The 23,914-nt window shown below is 24.7% G+C and overlaps 1 protein-coding gene across 1 annotated transcript in view; it reads right to left on the bottom strand.

The window, feature by feature from the left end:
* Positions 1-12,919: 12,919 nt before the first annotated feature.
* LOC142332270 (ets DNA-binding protein pokkuri-like) overlaps positions 12,920-23,914 on the bottom strand; it is a 186,755-nt gene continuing 175,760 nt past the window's right edge. Inside the window, exons 5-7 of the mRNA XM_075378597.1 lie at positions 17,466-17,699; positions 15,109-15,358; positions 12,920-13,400 (exon numbers count right to left, since the gene is read on the bottom strand). Of these exons, the coding sequence (XP_075234712.1) occupies positions 13,046-13,400; positions 15,109-15,358; positions 17,466-17,699 (839 nt within the window). The 3' untranslated portion in view covers positions 12,920-13,045. The remainder of the gene's footprint in view (positions 13,401-15,108; positions 15,359-17,465; positions 17,700-23,914) is intronic.

Raw genomic sequence — 23,914 nt, 5'->3', positions numbered from 1 at the left:
AAAGCTTTGCTTTTCGTGTACTGAAAAAGGAAATATATATCCCAACTTTAAAACTTTCATCAGTATTACATTTCAATGATGTTGATTAAATATTAGACAATTTAAAATTGAAAATATGTTTAAATATTATTTGTCAATATAAACAATGTACAGCAGAAATTTTTACGTGACAATTTCCAATATCATTTCATATTTCAAACAACAACAAAATAGGATTAAATACAAATTATATCAATGCAGTTTTATTTTACTAGAATAAATAAATCTAATAATTTTAGGATTAACATAGTGTCTGAATTTAATGTAAAAAAAATTTTTTTTATTTGACTTTATTAGATATCTTTTGCCATTTGTCTGACTAGATGGTTTATTTTTTTAATACTAATCAGAAACATAGATCAAATATTAGAAAGTCCTGGACTATACTTTACAGTAACTGCATTTTACAACAAAGCTGTATGGAATTTTAAAAGCAATTAATTGTAAACAGTGTTGTATATTGTTTAATCAGTATATTTAATTCTCTATAATCTTACGTTATCACCAGTCTGCTAGAACTGATAAATTTGTTAATGTATTTAAATAAAATTTTCTATGTACCTCAGTTGAATCTATGAAAACTAGAAAAGTGCTCAATCAGGCTTTTTTAACTGATTCCTTTAGACAAAAAAAAATCATAGTACTTACTGCCACATCATACAAAACTATTGGTTAGAATCAAGAATACAAATACATTAAAATAGTATCTGATAATGAAGTGTAACTATCTGCAAATGAAATATTTAATATACTTCATTACACTTGTAATTTATAAATGTGATCACATAATTTTTTTCAAAATTGTACTAAACCTTTATGACAAATTAATTACTTGATAGAATTGTAGATAATATTTCTGATACATTGATTTAACTTATATTGGTATCATTTAAAAGAATAAATATATCATTAGATTAAATGCAGAATTTTGAGACTGGTGTAATGTTAATACAGGATAAAGATTACTCAGGTCAGCCAACCACCAACAAAATAATGGAAAATGTAGAAAAAATTTGGGAATCCATCTGTAAGACCATTATGGTCTTACAGATAAATTCCAACTTTGATTATAACCAGCTTTGTACGGTTATAATCTACCAGTCAACGTTTACACCTTGGCTTTTTCCTTATTAGAAGCTCCAGTTTGTTGAAATGTTCTACAAACTTCAAAAGATTGCTAATGACAATCCAGACTTCATCTTAGAAACAAGGTTAATATTTCAAAAGAGTGCTGTGTTTTTTAAATAATATAAGATTGTATATATTTTTTTTTTTAATTTGTGAGAAAATTTTCCAATACCACCTCATGTTTTGCATCTTGAATATATTTTTACTCTGTTAAATTGTCTTACAAATTTTACATAAGTTAACTTAAACCTATTTTTTGAGATTAACTAAGCATAGCTATGCATCCATGCTCTTTCAGTGAATGCATTAAATTATATTCAAATATTGTTAATTAGAAAGTAACAAAATAAAAACATATCTCAAATATTTTACTTTATTTTTTTATTTTATTCATTTTTTTTCTTCACTTATAATATTACAATTATTATTTACAGATGAGAATCACTAAAAGATATCATGAATAAAAACAATTGGAGTAATAAAAAAAAATATTTTATCCATGATTAGTTCGATGTAATAATAAAATACATACTACATCTATTTAAATAAATGTAAATAATAAAAATAAAAAAGGTGATCAGAAAGTCATGCATTGCAAATAACCTAAAAGTAATATTAGGTTTTATGACTTTTTGATCACCCTTGATTGATAAAAAGATGAAAGGTTAGGTATTTTCCTTACACCTTATAAAAAATAAAATAAACTTAAAAACTTAAAATTGATTTATAAATAATAGAATATAAATTAATCTTATAGGATTTGTTTTATTTTCTTCAGTAATGCATAAACAATTTTTCTTTTTTAATAAAACTTAATTTATAGATATGTATAAAGAAAAAACAAGAGAATAATTAATATTCTACATCAAATATAATTTTTCTGTTAAATTGCTTTTTTATTATTATTATCACATCATTGTTCAAGCTCTTCATCAAGGCAAAATTGCCTTGAAGAAGAGAAAACTCAAACCAATAGATCATACTGAAAAATAAAAATTGCTAGTTTTTTTTAGGTTAACTCTCAATCAAATATTATTAAATACGAAATCGTGATTGAAATAAAAGAAAATTATTAGGCAATTTTCAGAAAATTACCTCCTGTAAAATAGTATTGTAAAGGAAGGTTATAATGATATTAGCCAAAGTCATGCTTAATTAATTAATATCTTAAGTTCACCAAAGTTTAAAGTTTGCTTCTTTTGAATTTATATTAATGTAAGGTGTTGATGTATAATAGTGATTAATGAACAGTTGATGCCATTTAATTAAACAAAAACACCAAAAATGTACATCTATTGTAAAGTATTTTAAACCACCAAAATACGAAGTGTAAGTTCATTACCTATTATTATCATCAAAAACATTTTTCTTTAGAAGTGTTGCTCTATATATAAATATACTGCATATATATATATATATAATCCAACAAAATTAATACAAATATTCAATTCAAAACCTATGTATTACTCTGAACACAGTTAAAATTTGGTAACTCTGACTATTAAGGAGAAAGGTCATTACAAACTACTAAAATTATTAATTAGTGAAACTGAGACACTCAGTGGACAATCTTTGTCCAAAATGTAAGAGAAAGCAAGTAAAGCAAGTTATTTAATGCAACTCAAAACTGATTAACTCTTATTCTAGCAATGAATATAGAAACAAGTTTAACACAAAACTTATCAAAAGCAGGGATGTGCAATTACTTATAATATTAACACAACAAAAAAAAAATACTGGACCTATAACCAAAATTCAGTTGAACTTTAAAACTTTTAAGTTGAAATTTCTCTTAATAAAATTTTATATTCAACGTATAGCAATACTTATTTTAGTCAAAATAAACCTTGAAGAAAAAACAAATAAAAATATCATTTATTTATTACTGCACTAAAAAAAAAAAATTCACTTAAAATATTCACTAATTCTTATAACTTGACAATTATATTTGAATTACTGTAATAAAAGATAACTATAGCATTGTTATAACAAATAAAATTTTAACTTCAGGCATCAATTACAATTACTCAGTCTTTTCTTTTTTTATGAGAAATGAATCTTATAGCATGTGAAATAATACCGAGCTTGATCAGTAATCAGATTTAGAATCTTCCAGATGAAAGATAGAGGTACTTGCCATTCCACCACACAAATCGGTACATGATGCATAATTTTTAAAACGTGTAAGTAAATAATACCAAATTTTTGTCTTAATTCCCTGACTAAACTCAATAATTTCCAAAAATTTTTTTAATTCAAAATAAGATTGAAATGTTTATATTTTTCTTCACAGTCTATATCAAATGTCTCACAAATTTAGATTCTAAACCAAATTAAGAAAGGAAAATTTTAATCTGAAGTCACAAGGATTTTACTGTAGTAGTTGTGTTTTCCACCAAATGTCAAAATAATAACATATATTGCTGAAAAAATATAGAATGGCTAGTTGTAACCATTACAATCTATCAACAAATTTCTATTACATAAAAATCCAGCCAGTTATAAATTACAATAATTTAATTTATCTCATTTATTGTTATTTTTAGAATCGTTTATTAACCAATGTTTTCAGAATTAAATTTACAACGCTGAACAAATTAAAAAAGCTTGTAAAACCAAACAGTTAAATATTTATATGATAAATCCTGTAACTTAAAATATTACAACTGTTAGTAAAAAGGACGAAACCAGATTTAATGTAAGAGCAATACAAGTAAAGTATTCTGGAAATCAGTGAATGTAAGTCAAATGAAAAAATGTTTGATAATAGAATTTAGAGTATTTCTGCTAAAATAAGCTACAATTAAATATTATTTCACAGGTTTAAGTTTGATAAAAAAAATAAAATAAAATGAAACAGACCACAAAGCCAGCAAAATTAAAGGTAATAAAAATATAGAAGTAATGTTCTTTTATACCTAATCAATATCCTTTACACTTTCAACAGGTGTTGAAATAATTTAACAAAGAGAATTTATGCACATTATTTAAGATCAGGTTTTAAATTAATTTTTAACATCCAGTATTTTTGTAAAGTATTACTTATATGACAATGTTTGAACCATTTGTCAATAGTAGGATTTATCTACTAGAGATATCAGCATAATGGACTCTGTTAAAAAATAATTAAACCATTTATCTATGAAAATATGAAGAAGTATAGCATACTTATTAATTTTAAAAAATAACTGCATAATACCCTCTACTTTGTTCTTAATGATAAGTTTTTTAATTAAGAAATTACTTTCTGTATAATAATACAAGCAAATTTTTAAATTGTATGAGAAATAAATATTTCCAATGTCACTTTCCTATTAGATTGATGGCATACAGAAGCACTGAAGGGTACTCGCTTTGACCTTTTAATTTGATATTAACGGACTTTTATGTGAAGGGTACTCTAAAGTTATATGCAATTCTCGTGATTTATAGAAAAGGAAGCATACTGAAAGTTATAAGACATAAAATTGACAATGGTTAATGCTCATATTATGGTAAAAACAATATAGCATATTTCTTGCTTTACTATACATAATTATCAGCAATGTATGTTCATCATTTTGAACATTTTTAACTTTTGGATAACCAGAATAATAACCATACAATTTATTTGTTAAGATATAGGCTAACAAATTATTTGCACAGGTTTTATTACAATATTTTATACATACAGAAATTAAGATTACAACAAGAAATAATTCAAAAAACTACAAGATTCAAATAATAATAAATTAGCAAACTAGGAATGTATCATTTAATTCTTTAAATGATACATTCTTCTGAATAAAGAGAAAACAGTAGAAATATGAGTAAATTACAGAAAGAGCTAATAATAGCTAATAATGATAATAATAAAAACCATAACAAGGATCACAGTGGTAAAAGAAATTGATTTTTATCAAAATAAAAGTACAAGAAAATAATAAAGTAAATAAATTATCTCATTCTACAAAAACAAAAAATGAGATTTAAAGAAACACCTTATCAAATGCTGTTTCAGAAAAATATAACATTTATTACGAAACCTAACCATTAAATACAATGATTTACAGCATTTCAGTGTAGTGAGAAACTACATATTTATATATAATGATGAATGAAGGAAATACAGCATTTTAAATATTACATCATTCCAGAACTGGGCAGTGGAGTTGCATGATCGTCCATAACAAATTTCAAGATAATAAAACAGAAATAATTTCAGTAATTTCTAAATTCTAAATAAAAAAAAAACAGTTGATTTTTGTGTAACTATAGAATTAAATACCAACTGAAGAAGTGGGACCTGCAAAAATCGATTCTTGGTATTAGTTTGGTAAGTTTAACCTATCTGTTAACCGTGTTTTGGTGGTTTAAATTTTCATTTAATACTAAATTTAATTAGCACAGGTGTCAGTATGTTAATGAATAATTTGAATTTTCAAAAAAAATAAAAAAATAAATATATATATATACAAACTAGCATAACCGGAAATGCTTCGCTATTGCTAGACTTGAGTATATATATAGATTAAATGAACACAATTGAAAGTTTGATAAAACATTAACAAAATGAATATTATGGGACTTCACAAAATGTAACCTTTCCCTTTTACCCTTTTCTCTTCCTCTATTCCCTTTGCCCCCTTTTCCCATTTTAATTTTTACCATATCAATTTTCCCTTTCCCCAATTTCCTGTTTATATTTTCCCCCATTTTCCCTTTTCCACCCATTCCCCATTTCCTTTTCCCGTTTTTCTTTTTTTCATTTTCCTCTTCCTCCCTTATACATTTTTGATTTTTCCTTTTCTGATTTTACCCTTTCTCCCCTTTTCCCCCCTCACGTAAATCGGTCCAGTAGTTTTTTAGTCTATAGCAAACATACATAATGGAAACATTGAATTGGAATCATAAAATATTTAGTATAGCATGTGTTGATTTTATGTCCAACAGATAGCACTGTTTTTCAAAAAAAGCATGTTTTTACCTGTCACAGGTGTGACATCTTAGGTATATAAATAGTAAGTATATAAAAACATAAAACGTATTTGAATGCAATGTTGTGTCAAAATTTCAAAGCAATCAGTGAAGAACTTTTGGAAATTTAAGATATTTAACTAACAAACTTTTACATTTTTATTAATACAGATATAAAAACTACTTTTTAATGTAGTAATTAATACTTAAAAAATTTTAAATGGCTCAATTTTTTAATTAATCAAAATTTTTCTACAAAGATCTTTTGTAGTTAAATGGCTCCTTCCTTTACAATATACTGTTGTTGAGACAACTGTTCTGTATAAATTAGTACGTTTTTGAAGTATGTCAAGTGTTACATTCTATCTATGTTGTGTTTGTTTATTTAATATGCTTTTCTCCCCAATTTTGGTTCCAATTTCATATTGTTTGAACATACAAAAAATTGTATTAGTATTATGTAATATAAGTAATATATTAATAGTTATTTACAAAAAATATTATTAAAAGAACAAAGAACAAAGTAATGATATATATATATATATATATCATTACACACTTAAGGGATTCCATATATTTTTAAAAATGGTGTTGTTAGAATACCTCGCAAAGTTAGGTCCTGATAACTAGCTTCAAAAAACAATTAACGAAATAAAAGATTACCGTTAATCTGAAAATGAATCATTAATTCATTTTAAACTTTTATCACAATTCATCGTTGTTGTTCAATGTATTTATAATATAATCATTCTTTTCTGTTAAGAATCTTTTTAATATTATACTAATTTTATTCATTGAGTTTATTCCTCAAAATACAGATCTAAAAATAAAATAATAAAAATAAAAAAAATAAAGCATATGTCGAATTTAACTAAGTATATATAACTTTTAAATTAAAAAATATTGGTCAGAAAAATTATTAATATATTTGAAAATATTTTATTTTAGAATTCAATACTTTAAATTTTTATGAAACAAAAATAAATATATTAGTTTACATTCACATTTATAAACTGTAACTAAAAATTTAAGAAATACATATCCAAATGTACATATAAATTATTACTATTTTATTATATTACTATTAATGCACCACTTCCATATAATTTAAGACATATAGAAATGGCACGACAATATATTACACAATATATATATATATATTATATTAAAAAAATAAACATTATTGTATAAAATTAAAATAAAATGAATTATTATTTTTAATAATTAGTAAAAATAATAATAAAAAAATAAAAAATCACAGGTTAACGTAATTATGATGTAATAACATAAATAAAATTTATATATATATACTTTTTTTAAAATATATACATCATTCGTCTTAACATTACAATAATTACTACATACATCCAATCACCTTAATTTTATTATATATATATATTTTAAAATAAAATAATAATTAATATTATTATGATAATTACATAAATTAATTTATATGGTAATTTAAATTATAATACATAACCAAATTTATATTAACTAAAATTATTAAAAAAAATCATTGCACGTACATTCGATGTGATAAAATATTTTATTTTGTAATTAAAATTCGAGATAGAAATTAAATACTAATGAAAATATATATTTATATAATACAATATTAATCGTAAACTATTATAAAATAACAACAATGTATTTAAAATAAATTTATGAACAAAAATTAAATTAAATAATTACTAACAATTATAATTAAATATTTATAGAATAAAATCATCTATTATATACAAAAAACTTTATCGTATCCTGGTACATTTAAGTGTATATTCAATACACATATACCAATATATGCATTTACATCCTATGCGGCAAAAATAACTGAAAAATCAGCTGTTCAAACACCTAACCTATTTTTATCAATGTAACATTACTAGTACAATATCTTCCTTTGACAACATCTTAATTAGTGATGTTTTTCAACACTATTATTATTTCTAATTCAACTATTTACTATACATTTTAATGCTATTTTCAGAAACATCATGTATTAATTACATTAAATATAATTTGATTTCTTATATTATCGAATGTAGAAATTTTAGTACCATGTTTGTTTAATAGGTTGTTCCAATTTCACTTACAATATTACATTATAAAATAAATATTTTGTTAATATTTATTTCGTACAAATTACAATTTATTAATCAGTTCATTTAAACAAAAAATAAAATATTATAGCTAGTACTGTAAATTTATTTTACGTTACTATTAAAGCCTATTCATTGCTGTAATGTTTTAGTTTTCATGAGTAATAAACAATACATCAGACTAGGACCACTTTGAAGAATTAAATTGTTCAAGAATTAGTTGGATTTAAAATAATTTAATTATGTTTGTTATTTTACATTAAGTTGATAGGCCCACTTTAAATTACTAAAGCAATTAAATTATATCTTTAGAAAGAATCAGTCATTCTTCAACTATAAATAAACTATATAATTTGTTTTTTCATCACAAGTATAATTTTAAACCAGATGAGGAGGATCCAGTAATATAACATCAAGAAAATGGAACTGTTTGGAGTAATTTAAATTAGAATTAATTTAATAAAGTTAATGAACCCTTAATTTTTTAAAGAAAGGTTGAAAAAACAAATAACATAATACTCGTTGGAAAAAAGCAGCTTATTTTGTTTATAACAATTTGTGTATCAGAACTTGATATATGTATTAATTTGAATTATTCTTCACCAAACCTGTTTCTTTGCCATAATGTTAACAGAATTTCAATTTATTTAAATATTATAACTGAGACTATAAATCAGTGAACAAGAGTTAATATACAATTAAAAACCTAATTCTCCTTCAAATTAGCTTTTGTGATAAGAATATTGTCACTGAGAAAATTAAAACTTACTATTAGAAAATTGTAGTTTTTCTTTTTAGTTTTATATAGTTAATTTTATGTTTAATTTATCAATTTTCAAAATGGTCCCACCAAATTTGTAAACATATATAACAATTAAGACAACCTAATTTTATTCACGTAATAAAAGCATGTATGCTATTTTTTATTTGACAATCTCCCTGTAGTACAGTGCAAGTACAATCAGTATAACTGCTTTATTTGGATAAATGATAAACTTTGTTACATTATATTTATTAAATATATGTGAATTTCTTTATACCATATTAATTCATAAATTTTAAAAGCAAATATTTTAACAACTGCGAAGGATTACAAACTTACGTCAACTTGCTTCTTCATGGCAATCAATAGAATATATAATAACTCATTCATAGGATAATAAATAAATTTTCTTGATTATCAGGATAAAAATAATATTTGAATTATCCTATTTCTGAACATAGAAAATTTATTACCAGATTTGTTTTAAAATTATTCTAATTTCTCTTACTGTATTCTGCTAATATAAAATAAATCTTTTGTTAACATATTTCATAAACTTCAATTTACAAGATACTATTTTTGTCATTCTTCACAGTTAAAATAATAAGTCTAATTACTTTAATAATATCCAAAAAATAATGGCAATTAAAGTATACATAGTAAATATTTTATTTAATGAATGCTTTATTTCTTACTATCTGTTTTTACAAAACAGATAGTAAGAATATTCATAAAGATAATTTATTAAAAAATAAATCTGTTTATCTTTTTTCGTTAGCATTACACATTTCTAAATTAATCTAGATTATATGAAAACTTTATTTTGCAGTATAATAAGTTAATCTTTAAATAATAATTAACACAAATTATTGATTCATTCATATTTATAATAATGGACAGACTACTGAAATTCCAAGTTGTGCTCACTTTAAGTAATCATCAAAATAAAGAAAGAAGGGGAAGGTGAAAGAGGACCTTGAACCTTTTCAAATTTTAAAAAAAAGTCCAGTTTTAGCTGATTTTATTATTATTATTATTTAAAGTCGACAAAGTAACTACTATTTTAATGTAATCATACCAATTCAAATTTGTTGAAAATTACATAATTTCTGTTAAATAAAAAAAAGAAAACAAATCCATTATTATAATTTGTTTATTTATTTGTTAAAAGCCTTAAATTCATGCCTCATAATTAAATAAAGAAATAATTCATATAAGGTTACAGAGACGTAAACTAGGAATAAACTTTTATAAGAGAAAGTCAATGAAAAACAATTAAAGGTTTCGATTATAGACAAGACTATAAACTAACTTGATCTACTCCCATCTCTGACTTCTCTCTCAGAGTTGATTATTTCCTTTGCTCTTACTTTCCAAAGAGAGAAGATTTATTCCTTCCTTCCTTAGATGAATGTCAAGAAAATTAGTCAACTACAGCTTCTTTTTCATCTGTGACATCATGTTGGTAGGCATGTTGGCATGATGACTTTTCGATAGCTAGTAGAATAGTTGCATCTTTATTATAAATCTGTGGGATGTAACTTCCCAAATATCCTCTCAAGGCATCATAAAAACGATTTGAAACTTAAGAACCAAGCTTGGTAAAGCCAAATCTGTTATCTCTTAAAAATATAATCTAATTGCTTAAAACAAAGTACATATATCATCTAAGTAGTTTACAATAACGATTTAGATTATTAATTGTGGTAAAAAAAACAGTAGTGCAAAAAAGCAAGTTTTAGAAGACCAGTTAAACTGAAGTAATTTCTTAATGTGTGTGTATATATATATGTTTTTTTTTCATTACTGCATTATGAATTACACTCAATGAAAAAAATTAAAAATGTTAATGAAAAAGATAAATTTGAAATTAGTGGAAAAATGTAATAAGATTTTGGTGGAAAAATTAACTGGAGAATATTTTCCTTAAATGAATCACATATTTTGAAAATTGTGCACACCAATATGATTTGAACATTTTTTACCATATGAATAATGCAAAGCTTGAATGGAATTCAAACCCAAGTCTTTCTAGATAAAAGGCTATGGTGCTACTGCCCTGCAGCAAAGTCAAGGTCAGTTAGGAAGGAATTCTTCATCATTACAATAGCTGATATTTATTTTCATAAAATAGCTAATATTATTTTTCAGCAGAATAGTACTTGGTTAAAGGTAAAGTATGGTAATTGAAATCGATTTTCGTCTTGTACCTTTTCTTTTAGTGACGATGAAGAAATGTAACAAAGTTATCTTAAAGTTACACAAAGACTTGCTCTTACATAAATCAATATAAATATAAATAAATAAATCAACATGAAGATTTTTATCAGGAAATAAAAAAGTTGATAATAGATTTTGATATATTAGACTACGCAGATGATAATGTGTATAAGTTGTCTTAAATTAATGAGAATAAGGATAAGCATCAGTGAGGTGATGCGAGAGTTCATAGGCATTACAAGTAAAGCTTTATTTCAATTCCGTAGAAAATTATAATCAAAAAAAGAAGGATAAGTTGATAATTAGAAAAATTAAAGTGATTAAGAAGTATGCTGTTGAGAATTAGATAATCATCAAAGGATTAGGTATTTAAGTTAAAAGAGAAGATAAATCATATGAGCCTGATCAAGAGCCATATAATCATTAAGTTTACTATATAGATAAAAATAAGAAAGCGCTTTAGCTTGAGGATAATACTGATTAGGATTATATGTACATATGGTATAAGAATATTTGTTTGAATTGTTTATCTATCTCATATGTACAGCATAGCTAACGATACAATATTTATTTTAACAAGCTATAGTCCATTTAAAGTGAATTTTACTTTGGCTTGAACCTAAAGGTTCAAGAAACCTTCAAGATTTCCCTGTTCAATTGAATGTAAGGATGTACCTTTAGTAAAAGCAAGTAGAGAGAAATTTCAAAATCAGTTTCAAAATTCTATAGACAGAAGACTTTTTATCTTAGTTTTCGCTAAAACAACCTTATGATTATTAAAGAGTATTTGGATAGATTATATTATTTTTAGTGTGGGAGAAGCTGAAAAAAGAATTTTGTATCTACTTATGTAAGTACATGTACTTTCTCATTTAAAATTTATTAGTTCTTTCTTTGTTGTAAAATGAATCTAAGAATATTATATGAATAATTGTACTCAGTTTAATTCATTTTTGATTATAATATTGTAATATATTACCCGCATTACAAAACAACATATTAAATTAAAATTATTTACTAAACTAAAGAAGTTCTTTTACATATTATAAAAAAGTTTTCTTTAATCCATATAAGTATAAAATCTTTTGACATAACAAAAATATTTGTAATCAAGACAGCATGAAGCTCTTGTACCCAAGTAGAGATTAAAAATAGTTACTGTATTTTTTGCAGATGGCATAATATATTTATTATAAAATACACATATGTTTATGAATTTTTAACTTTTTTTTATTAATATTCTTCTGTAAGTATTATAAACAGTATTTTTCTGATCACTGAAGAACTCTATTACCAATTATATAATAATGATTAATATAAAAAAAAATTACAACATAATGTAATTAAATAATTTATTCAAGAACGCATAAGCAGCAAACGGATTAGAATTTATAAATTGAAAAGATGTAACTTTTGTACATTCACAATATTCTAACAATCACAAAATCTGCATTCAAATTTTCTGATAACAAATTGATGATTAACATATGAGCTTGTCATTATTTTATTTTAATTTTAAAATAACTGAATATAATACATACTTAAGAATTTATCACAGTATAAATACAAGGATATCATAAATTCCTCTGAAAGATGTTAGACAATGTAATAATAATTTACCACTGAATAGCATCTTTGTTTTTTAATTTATAAGCTAACTATTGATCAAAGTTACAATTGTAACAAAAACTATTTACTATTTATTGTATGTCATAATAAAGAACCATCATGATTCAAATGGCAGTGTATGACTGTAGTAATTATATTTCTGTTAAATTAAATAACAAAAGTCATTTTTATTGATTAAAAAAAAAAAAATCAAAGTAATTTATTATTATTGCTATGTTGTTGTATCCTCAGTTTTTATTACATGCGATGATCCTGATGTATTTATCGCTGATTCATTTGAATTTGATTCTGTTTTTGAATTTTCTTGATGTGTCCACATATTTAATTGTAATTTCATATCTTGTTGATTGTTGATATTATTATTATTATTACTGGATAATAAATTAGAGCTGCTTTTGCTTAAATCTGTAGGTTGAACATCATCGTTGTTATCACACTCTTTTGGTTCATTTTTTATATACAACTGTTGTTGTTGTTGTTGCTGTTGCTGTTGTTGTTGAGGAATTTGTTGTCTTAATAATGACATGTTTTTAATACTTCTTAATTCACTAGGGTTCCGAAGAAATCTATATAAAAAAAGGAAATAGAGAAAAAGTTAGATATTAAAAAATATTGATTATAATAAACTAAATTATATAATTCTCTTTTCTTTAAAAAATTATAGTCTGTATAGTTACCCATAACTGTACAATAATGGTATAATAATTATATAATACAATTCATTAATTTCTGTTTCAAATTCAGAAATGGAAAACATCAATTTCCATTTGTGTTACTGTCAAAAGATAATATTGTATTTTTAATTAAGTAAAAATAGTTATGCACAACAGATTTGTACATGTTTGACTGTACCCATGCAGCCAATTACAAAGTTCTTAAAAATCAACAATTATAGAGTAAGAGTCAGTAATTTTATTTATCTATTTGATTTTATATATATATTTTTTTATAGCTGTTTTGTAGTGTGACTGAATTTAATTTCTCCATTATACAATTTAACAAATAATGAGACAGTTTGATGAAAAAATAAATATCATTTAAGTATCAATGCAATTCAAAAGCATACACATATGCAATAGCACATGATTACACTAATCATGTTATGAAAGGCAGTATCATGTTGTTTTACTGTTTTACATTAACAGTATTGTACAAGCAACAAATATAATCAAAATCAATTTCAAACTAACAAAAAGTGCATCTGAGACTGTGCAATTGATATATCAAATAAGTTGTACACGATATCATAAAAAATAACAAAGCAAAAACTACTCGGAATTATTTAAAATTTGAATATAAAATATAGGATACATTCAACTACCTTGATCATCTCCATCAGAAGCAACCCCTCTGAGAGTTGAACACATCCTCCATGCTTCCTTTCTTACCAACCACCTACCAACTGGACTCCATCTCATCATCTCAGAAATCTTTCATTCCTCATCTATGTTGAATTGATGAGTTAGAAACTTCATTTCATAATCCTGTATTTTGGTGATGCCCCTTCATTTCATAACTGACAATTCTGTCGCATACGTAATGAAACAATACTTACATATTCTCCGCAATAGCTCATTCCATGCTTCTCTGAAATTTTTCTTCACACATCCAGTTTATGTTTGAACATTTTTCTTTTATCATTCCATCTCTAATGTTTTTGGCCACCTTCCTCAGTATATCATCCAAAACAGCAATGAATAGCAAAGATGAGACTGCACTAACATATTTCAGAGTATATCTCTGTTTTAATTATACAACCTGAATTTTTTTCTCCTACCTTTACACAATTAACATTTCTTTCAAACATCTGCTTAACTGTTTCTACAGTTTTTCCTCCTATTCCCTTTCTTTTTAATGTCTTCCATACTTTTATAAGTATGACATCAACTTTCCAGAAATGACATCAACAAATCCTTTCATTACTCATAAAGGTTTTCTTAAAGTTGTCTTACTGTAAATACAATATCAATGTCAGAAACCATCCTATTCTTTGAGCCTTCCTTCTATTCTTGCTTGAATCCTGCTCCCCAGTATTTTTATAAATAATTTCATGCAATAACACACTTGTTGAAACTATCCTTTCAAACTCTCTCTTGGGAAAGAATTCTAAATTCCTTGTAATCACAATGAAAATGCCTACATATTATACAATTCTGACTGAATCAGTTGATTTCATCTATGATAGTTTTCTAAAGTAAATATTATATAAACCTTTCTATAAATCTTAGCTTGCCTATTAGAGTAGTATGACGACTTAGTTAAAAAAATACTTACTGATAACAGTGACGTTCTCCCTGAACCTTTCTTAAAATATTTACTCTATAATAATAACGTAATGCTCTAGACATTTTATCATAATTCATTGACAGATGATTTTTTTGTATGCCCCAAAGTTTTGCCAAACCAGGAGGATCTACTATCTTAAACACACCAACTTCTCTGTTTTTCCATGCAATATATGCAGTATATCGTTGTTGAGAATCATTCAGTAATTGTTGAAGAAAATCCCATAATAGTCTGCCATCTGTAACAGTATGTTCAGAATTATATTTAATATTCTATTTTATTATAGTTCAGATGAAGTAAAACAGTTAAAATGCTAAACAGTGTTCATTTGATTAATATTAAGTTGAAAGTTTTTAAAAAGTGGATTTTTAAATAAGTAGAAGATGAGTTATTCCTTTAGGAGTCACCTTTTGAGAACTATGGAGATCTTGAGGAAAAATAGACAAACAAAAGTAAGAGCTGGAAAGTATCTATTCATTTTAGGTAAAACATCCTCTCTCAAGTAATTTTCCTTCACTTAAGGGAGTAAAAAAAGGATGCAAACCAATTTTTCAAAACAGGCATCGTGCTTTAGTAGAATTGTAGTCCCAAAACTTATCAGGAGTGTTTAATCAATGATACAATGATAATTACTTTAAATTTAATAATTTTCTTTAAAACCACACCTGCAAGGGTAAAACAAGTTTATTTCGTAATCTTCACTCTTCTGAATTTAATATGATAGAAACCTAAAATTTATCACTCATTACGACTCCTATATTCTATTAAGATACATCTAGGTTTCTTCTTTTAAAACTTCCATAACAGGGTGAAGAACATTAAAAGTAAATTTTATATTCTGTATTCCAACTGTCAAATAAACTAACAGTTGGTTCAAAACATAAATTTAACAACATCTGGGAAAGATTGGATTCCACTTTTATCACAAAAAGGGTGAAATAGAATATCTGGACAATATTTCTAATACTTGAATAAAAATTAAGCAGTTTTATAAAGTTCTTTATAAACTTATTTACAGAATTTCCTTAAACCATTAATAAAAAGATAGAACTGGATAAAAGAGCTTATTATTTCTAGAATATATTCTAAAAGTGCTGGAAATGTAACAAAAAGCATCAAGTGAAATACAAAACTTTAACATCAAATATCTTCATTCAGTTCATGTATACCATTCACATGAAATTTCAAATTGATTTTATTAAAACAAAGTTGTATATTTATTTCTAAGTACAAACACTTTTTTGCTCAAAAGGGCAAAAACATAAAAAAACACTCCTATTTGAACATATAGAAAAGGTTTTTCATTAAGTAAATTTGTCAATTTTCAACATTATTTTAATAATACTACATTAAATATGTATTTTTAAAATACTTCACAGATTTTTCTTTCAGTAGTTTTTTGTACTGACTTAGTATAATTAAGAAAATATATGGGATTTCCAAATATAAAAGGAAAAAAATTAGTAAACCTTGAATAATTCATTGAAATATATTTATGTTTTAGTTCATGGAAGTATATATAAGACTTATCTTTGAACCTTTATTCTTTTTATTTTTTAACGTATTATTTTTCTTTAATAACTAATTTCTAGTTAACATATATACATATTGTATATATTTCTTTTAATATGACCTTGCAGAAACAAAAGTAGCAGTACCTAACCTAACTGTTTTATTATTATTATTACAATATATATTACATACAGTTGTACATAACTGTAAGCAACTGCATTGCGATTTTTGCTTAAAATTTCATGATAGGTCAAGGTTAAATTCTTACATATCATCTAATAATTCCAACTGATTTAATTTATTTTTCTCCTCCCTATGAATTTAACATATCCTGTATTCCATAAGAAGTATTAGCAAATATTTATTTGTTTAAATATTTAAACAAAGCAAATAATGAATTTTGTTCCTAATTGTTTAAAAATAACCACTGCTGGTAATGAAGTACAAAAAGATACAATCTCATCTGTTTTTATACCTTGATGATTAATAAAAATTACAACAGGAACAAAAATTTTTTACCTTAATTCATGATTATACAAAAAATTCAGTCTGGTACTGAGATATTATTGTCTTAAACTAGACATCTTAATCCTTCCTAATATAACATAATTTTTATTCACTTGCTTGAGACTTGGACCAAAAAAATTATTATTTTCCATATCTGGATGGTTGAATGATAATTTATTCTTAAATCCTAACAATGTTTACATTCCAGTTTATATTCTTAATAAATTATTGCAGCAAAGCCAATCATAGAATGTAAATAATTAATGTAATAAAAAAAATTTAAACAATTATCAGAAATAATTAAAATGTGAAAAAACCATTATTACTTGAATTCGTTTCTGTTATTGGTTCAGACAAATTAAACTGTGCCACTTTTTGTACTGGTGAATGTGGTGGTGTATTAGTAGATGCTGAATTTTGTTTCAATACTGAAGTTGGTGATAAATCATTTCTTCTATATACTGGTGAACTTGGAACTGGTGAATGTCCATATGAATTTGGAGAATGTTCTGATGGACTGTGTATATCTGATTCGTAATCAGTTCTGAGCATGTTATGAGCTGTAAAAAAAGAAAAGAAAACTATATAATTACATCAAGATATAGTTTTTTTTAAATATTAGTTTTATCTGATATAAATAAATTATGATCCAAAACAATAGTGATGTTCAAATATTTAAAATGAATACTACAATAAGGATGATAAAAAAAGCACAGACAGATCTTTAAAATGCATACCTTGCTTATTTAACGTTATAGGAAATATAATAAATTCGAAAATAATAGAACTGAATATTTGATTGAAATTGCGACAGATGTAGATAACTTTAAACTTGCATTAAAAAAAACTAAATATGTAGTTTCAAATATTTTATTAGACCAGATACATAATATTTGTAGAATAAAACTTTAAAGGAATTATTTTATAAAATTAAAATTCTTTTCAAATATTTAGTATCATGAAAAAAGATTATTAACTGTCAGACTTTAAAAAAGATGTAATGACTTACCACATCTAAAGAAAAGTTTATATACCTAATGTTACATTACTTCAGTGATCTGCAGAAACTAGTTTATTAAAAGCTGTTTCATTTCTTCAGTTTTCTAACCAATTGTTTCACAATCAGCTTTAAAAGACACTCCTCTAAATCTGAAAAAATGTAACCTCATGGAAACAAAGAACCTACCCCATATGGAAAAAGAACAAAATATTATTTACAAAAGAATCTAAATAAATTAATAAATAATTAAAAACAATAAATTTAATTATTAATAAAATTTATTAAGCGAAAAATGAAGATACTTGTAGGAAGGTTAGAAAGTTATAGGAAAAGAAAAGTAAAAAAAAAAAAAAAATTAATAAATCGTAAAATAAAAAAATTTAAACCTATAGTAAAACTAACATTTTAACTGAATTTACTGGTAAGCGATAAGAAAAAAAAATAAAAAAGAATTAATATAAGGAAAAAATCTCAGGTGAATTACACTATAAACATAAAACCACATGAAGATAGAAAAATCAACCCCTAGCAATCTGCATCATGAATAATTTTTCAGGACAAAAAATATTAAAATATACTGAAAGAGTTATGAAATATTTATACTTTTCCTGAAAATTTAGTTTAAATAAGGAAAACACTATTTGATACCAGAATATGAACATTTTTAGGTTTTCTATCAAATATGTAGGGAATCTTGGAGAGCTGCATTAAACCAGTCAAATGACTGAAGACAAAAAAAAAAACAACAAATAAGTTATGTATAGGTTTCTCAAATTTCCCATTTTATATATAATCTGAAATAATGCCACATTATAATATATATATATATATATATATATATATATATAGATATGAAAGAATTGGGAATTTCCCTGACTGACCTACAGAATAAAACTGGAAAAATTACAAAGCTAAAAGATAAAAGTATTAGATTTAAACAAAAGACAGACAAACGACAAAATACAACGAAGAGGGTGTTTACGGATGAAGAAAAGAAAGCAAGATCTGAACGGATGAAGAAATACTGGGCAGCTTGAAAGAGTAAAATAACACGCTTTTCTCAGAAAAGATCCAACTAAAATTGACTTAAGTGGTCCCATGTTGGCCGTAAAAGCATAATAATAATAATATATATGTACACTGAATTTTATTTTAGACTGTTCTTTTTCCTCATGAATACTTTTCTATTATAAAATTATTACTTTTAACTTCTAAGGGCAAAAACGATTAGAAATATAATTTGAATTAAAGGATCATCTATAAACATAAACTCCAAAACATGTTTTTATTCAAACAACAGCAACATAGCTTATTGTACATAGCTTCAATAAATACTAATGACAACAATAATAATATTTTGACTGGTTTGATGCACCTCTCAATTCCTTTCTATTTTGTTCCAATCTCCTCTTAATCACAACAAATCTCTTTAAGTTCCACATCATCAGTAACCTTACTGGTTACTGATGATCTAATTTTTAATTTCTGCAACTCTTTAAATCCCCTACATATCCTTGTTTAACTAAATCTACTAACTCTCTATATATGTGCTTTTTTATAAGAATTCATCTTTTTTTTTTTTGTAATTCAACATTGCAAAACTTCTTTATTTTATATTGTATAAATCTAACTAATTTTTAATGTTCTATTGTTACACAGTATCTAATCTTTGTTTTTATGGTTTTATTGTTTTATAAATGTATATAACTCTCCACATCACACAAATGTTATTAAGAAAGAGAATTATCTTAAACTTTTGCCGATAATTTAGTGAAAATTGCCTACAGGTGATAAAATGGATTCATATTTTTTTCTAACTAAAAAACAGATATATTTAAATTTTATCAATGTTATACAAACTAATTTTAAGAAATTCAGGTTTAGTTATACAAAACAATAAGCAAACCTAACTTTATAAAATTTGTAGTTACTTTTCCCCTTTACAGACTGGTTAAAGAGGAGTGGAGACTGTTTGAACTGTCATTTATTTCTGAATGCCAGACAATTTCAAAGACGGTCCTTTAGGTATTCTTAAACCATTTTGGATAAATGTTTCACTTCTAGAGGAAACGCTATTTTTATTTCTACATATATTTAATCTAATCAGTAACATTTATGGATAAAAATGCCACTCATTTTCTGAGTAGGCTAAGCGTCCATTCATTAACAAGTTTAAGGAGGGTTCTTACACATTCCTAGCGTTTTCCTTTTTTTTTTCTTAATGAATTAATTCACCACAAAAGCTTTGAAGCTTGTTTATGGGAATATAGAAATTGAATTATGTAGCAAATGAAAAATTCTATGCCTTACTGGAATTTGAACCCAGGACCCCTCATGAAAGGCTGAGATGATACAATTCTGCCATGGAGATCGACATACTTATTATTTATCTCATACCACAAATTCCTCTGATTGCCCTTTCACATAACCTAACCCTTTTCATTATCTTTGACTCTGTCTTTCTTTTTTTTAATGTTATTTTTCAACAGTAAGGTTTTAAATTAAGGATGTGACAGTCAGAGAATCCTTGTTGTATGTACAAGGGAGAGGGTATCCAGTAACCAAGTTACACATTCCCTCTCAGATGGATGTGCAATTGACCTCACATCCTCTGTGCATGTCTTTCTAGTCTGAAAGTTCTACTAATCCCTCCTAAAATGTAAATAATTGTGAGTCGGATCCTAGTGACAATATTAAAAATAACAATCATAATAATACAAAATATTTCTAATTATTTTTTCCACTATTTTCTCTTCAAGAAAATTGTTTCATTAATGAACAAAGAGAATTAATATTTAAAATAATATTATTTTAGTAATATATTTTAATTTCATTAAATCATACAATTTTTCAACATTATAAATATTTGTCCAAGTGATGTAAATGCCAGTATAAAATTAACCTTCATTTGTCTGAGTGATTGTGTTGTGGTTATTTACTAACGTGTTTTCTAATTTTTATGAACTTATGCATTGATATTCCTTACTATTATAAAGAAATATGTGTGTGTAAATTTTATATAAAATCTTCTATTTCAAAATGATGCCAGTATTCTTCTTATATAGGATGTAATGAAGAGATATGATGTGGAAGAAGATGCCATCGCTACAAATATAATGAACATCTGGTCTCCCTTCTACTCCTGACATCATCCATTATTCTAATTTATGTCTCAGTGGCTACATAAGATAATTCACTTGCTTCACATTTTATTTCATCTTTAACCTAAAATTTGTTGTCAATACCAAGCTGTTTTTACTGCACAACATCATGCCATCTCAGAACTTTTACACTGGTTTTCAGATTAAAAAAAATGACGTATAATAGAGGTATATAGTAGAGGTAATAGGTATAATAGAGGTAATATAATAGAGCCTCAGCAGTCATCAGTCAATGATATTTAATATTCTAGAAAAATAATAATTGTATTTTCCAGTTTTAAATCCTCACAAATCATTTACAATTGACAACTATTCCATTTAATGCTTTATTTTTAAGGGCACATTACAATGGAATAAAATTTGTTAAGAGTTGAATTTATTCAGTAAAGAAATAAGTAACCACATTATTAAGTTTCAAAAAATGAAATTGGCAGCATTGTTGCTGAACTTTCCCAATAATATAAATGCATAGAAATTATATAAATGCGTAGAAATTAAAATATAATCCTTAACTTAGTTATTAATTTGAAAATTATTTTTAACTTTTATGACTGTAAACAATATCTATTTTATTATTTACTCAGAAAAAAAAATAATATTGTATAATAATTTGTAAAACAAAATCTAAAATTAGTAAAATCTCAATTTTGTTCAAAGGCTTTCATAAAAAAATTCTTAAAAACAATAATTTGAAATATTTTTCAAAAATATAATTAAAAACATTTTAAAATTTAATCTGAAGATTTTTCTACTCTCAAAACAACATCTCATTTAGAAAAAATATAATGAAACAAAAATTTCAACCTTTTTAGCTGAAAGAGTAAAAAAATTAAAAATTTTACAGAATTCTTTCTGGAAGTAAGAATTATTAACCCTAAAAGTCTGCTGAGATTTAAATAATGTTTGCTCTTTATTTGACTTAATATTTACAAAATATATTTTTAAAATAAAAATGTAACAGTTTGTTAATCCTGAATTTTTGATAAAGATAGAAAATTTTCCCCGACCTGATAATAAATATTTTAGAATAAAATGAAAAGTATTAAGTTCATAAGATTAAACAGATAAATTATATGAATAACATTTTTAGGGTTAGAGGTAAGTTTTGACAAATCATTTTTTTTTAAAGACCCAATTCTATTAAATCCAATGATGTTTTTGATATTATATTTTTTGACCTAGAAGAATAAAAATGTAGAAGCAACACGTTTTTTTTTACACAAAAAAAAATCTGATAAAATATTGCATGAATTTCTAAGTACAATTTATAAGTATAACTTGATGAAAGTACAAATCTTATAGAATAAAATATAATTTTTATGAAAGTAATGAAAAAATCTTTTTATTTTGGGTCCTGAATATAATGTAGGTATCAAAGCTATGTTAATTTTGATAGCCCTTTAAGTGACATAAAAAAAGTTTAAATAAAAATTAAAAGACTTAAGAGCCAAAAAACAAAAATCAGATTATATATTTTTTAGACATGGGGAATAAATTTTAAGAAACTTTTTTAAAAATATTTGTATATAGGTTAAGCTTAATAAATTTGATTAAATAAAGTTTTCTCTAAAATAAAAGAGTAACTTTGTAAAACTTTGTAAAAGGAAAAGAACAATTTCAAAAAGCTTTTCTGGATATTAGTTCTATGGTTTATAATTTTTTAAAAATTAATGATAATCTATAAATGAAATATAAACACTCAATTTTTTTTTTAAAATACCAAAAACAGAAAAAAGAAAAGAACAAAAACATGCAGTTCAATTTTAAGAGGTGGGATTGATTTTTGAAAAAACATTTTTGGATTATTTATCTATGCATTGTAGGTAACGAATAAAGTTTTCTCTAAAATGCCTTTTAAGAAAATTAAAATTAGTTTTTTCATGATATCCCTTCATCCCTCTTAACAAATTATGGAAAAAATTAACATGATCAACGCTCCATATATTGAAATATTTAAGACAAATTTTAAAAAAATCAAATGTTCAGTCCTAATAAATAAGACCAAAAGCAGTGTGACATACATTCATACATGTTGGTTTGGTCTAGGTGAACATGTTAGACCCTAAAGCCCATCGGGCCGGTCTCGTGGTTAACTCATCATTGCAAATCAGCTGATTTTGAAGTCGAGAGTTCTAAGGTTCAAATCCTAGTAAAGGTAGGATTCCTACTTTTATACAGATCTTTACACTCATACATATCATTTACACTCATACATATCATCCTCTAAGTTAATACCTTATGATGGTTTCGGAAGCTAAACAGAAAAAGAGTTAGACCCTAAAACGTAAAGATTTGCGAAAAACCCTATACTCCATTTTTGACATGATCACCATACTCTCCCCTTTAATATAGCTATTCTAGCTATATTCTAGATGTTCTAGAACATCCTATATATATATATATATATATATATATATATATATATATATATATATATATATATATATATATATATATATACAGTCATAGGGAAAGTAAAAGATATTTACTTAAAATTTTGACCTATTTAATTGTATAAAATACATACCCTTATTTTACAATATTTTATACAACAAGGGATGAAATGGTAATAAAAATTAATTAAAAAAAGAGAGATCATAACAATAAAAAACAG

The sequence above is a fragment of the Lycorma delicatula genome, chromosome 11, assembly GCF_047948215.1.
Source record: "Lycorma delicatula isolate Av1 chromosome 11, ASM4794821v1, whole genome shotgun sequence".
Lineage (NCBI taxonomy): Eukaryota > Metazoa > Arthropoda > Insecta > Hemiptera > Fulgoridae > Lycorma > Lycorma delicatula.
The sequence above is the reverse complement of the archived record's forward strand: the minus strand, read 5'-3'. Positions and strand labels throughout refer to the sequence as shown.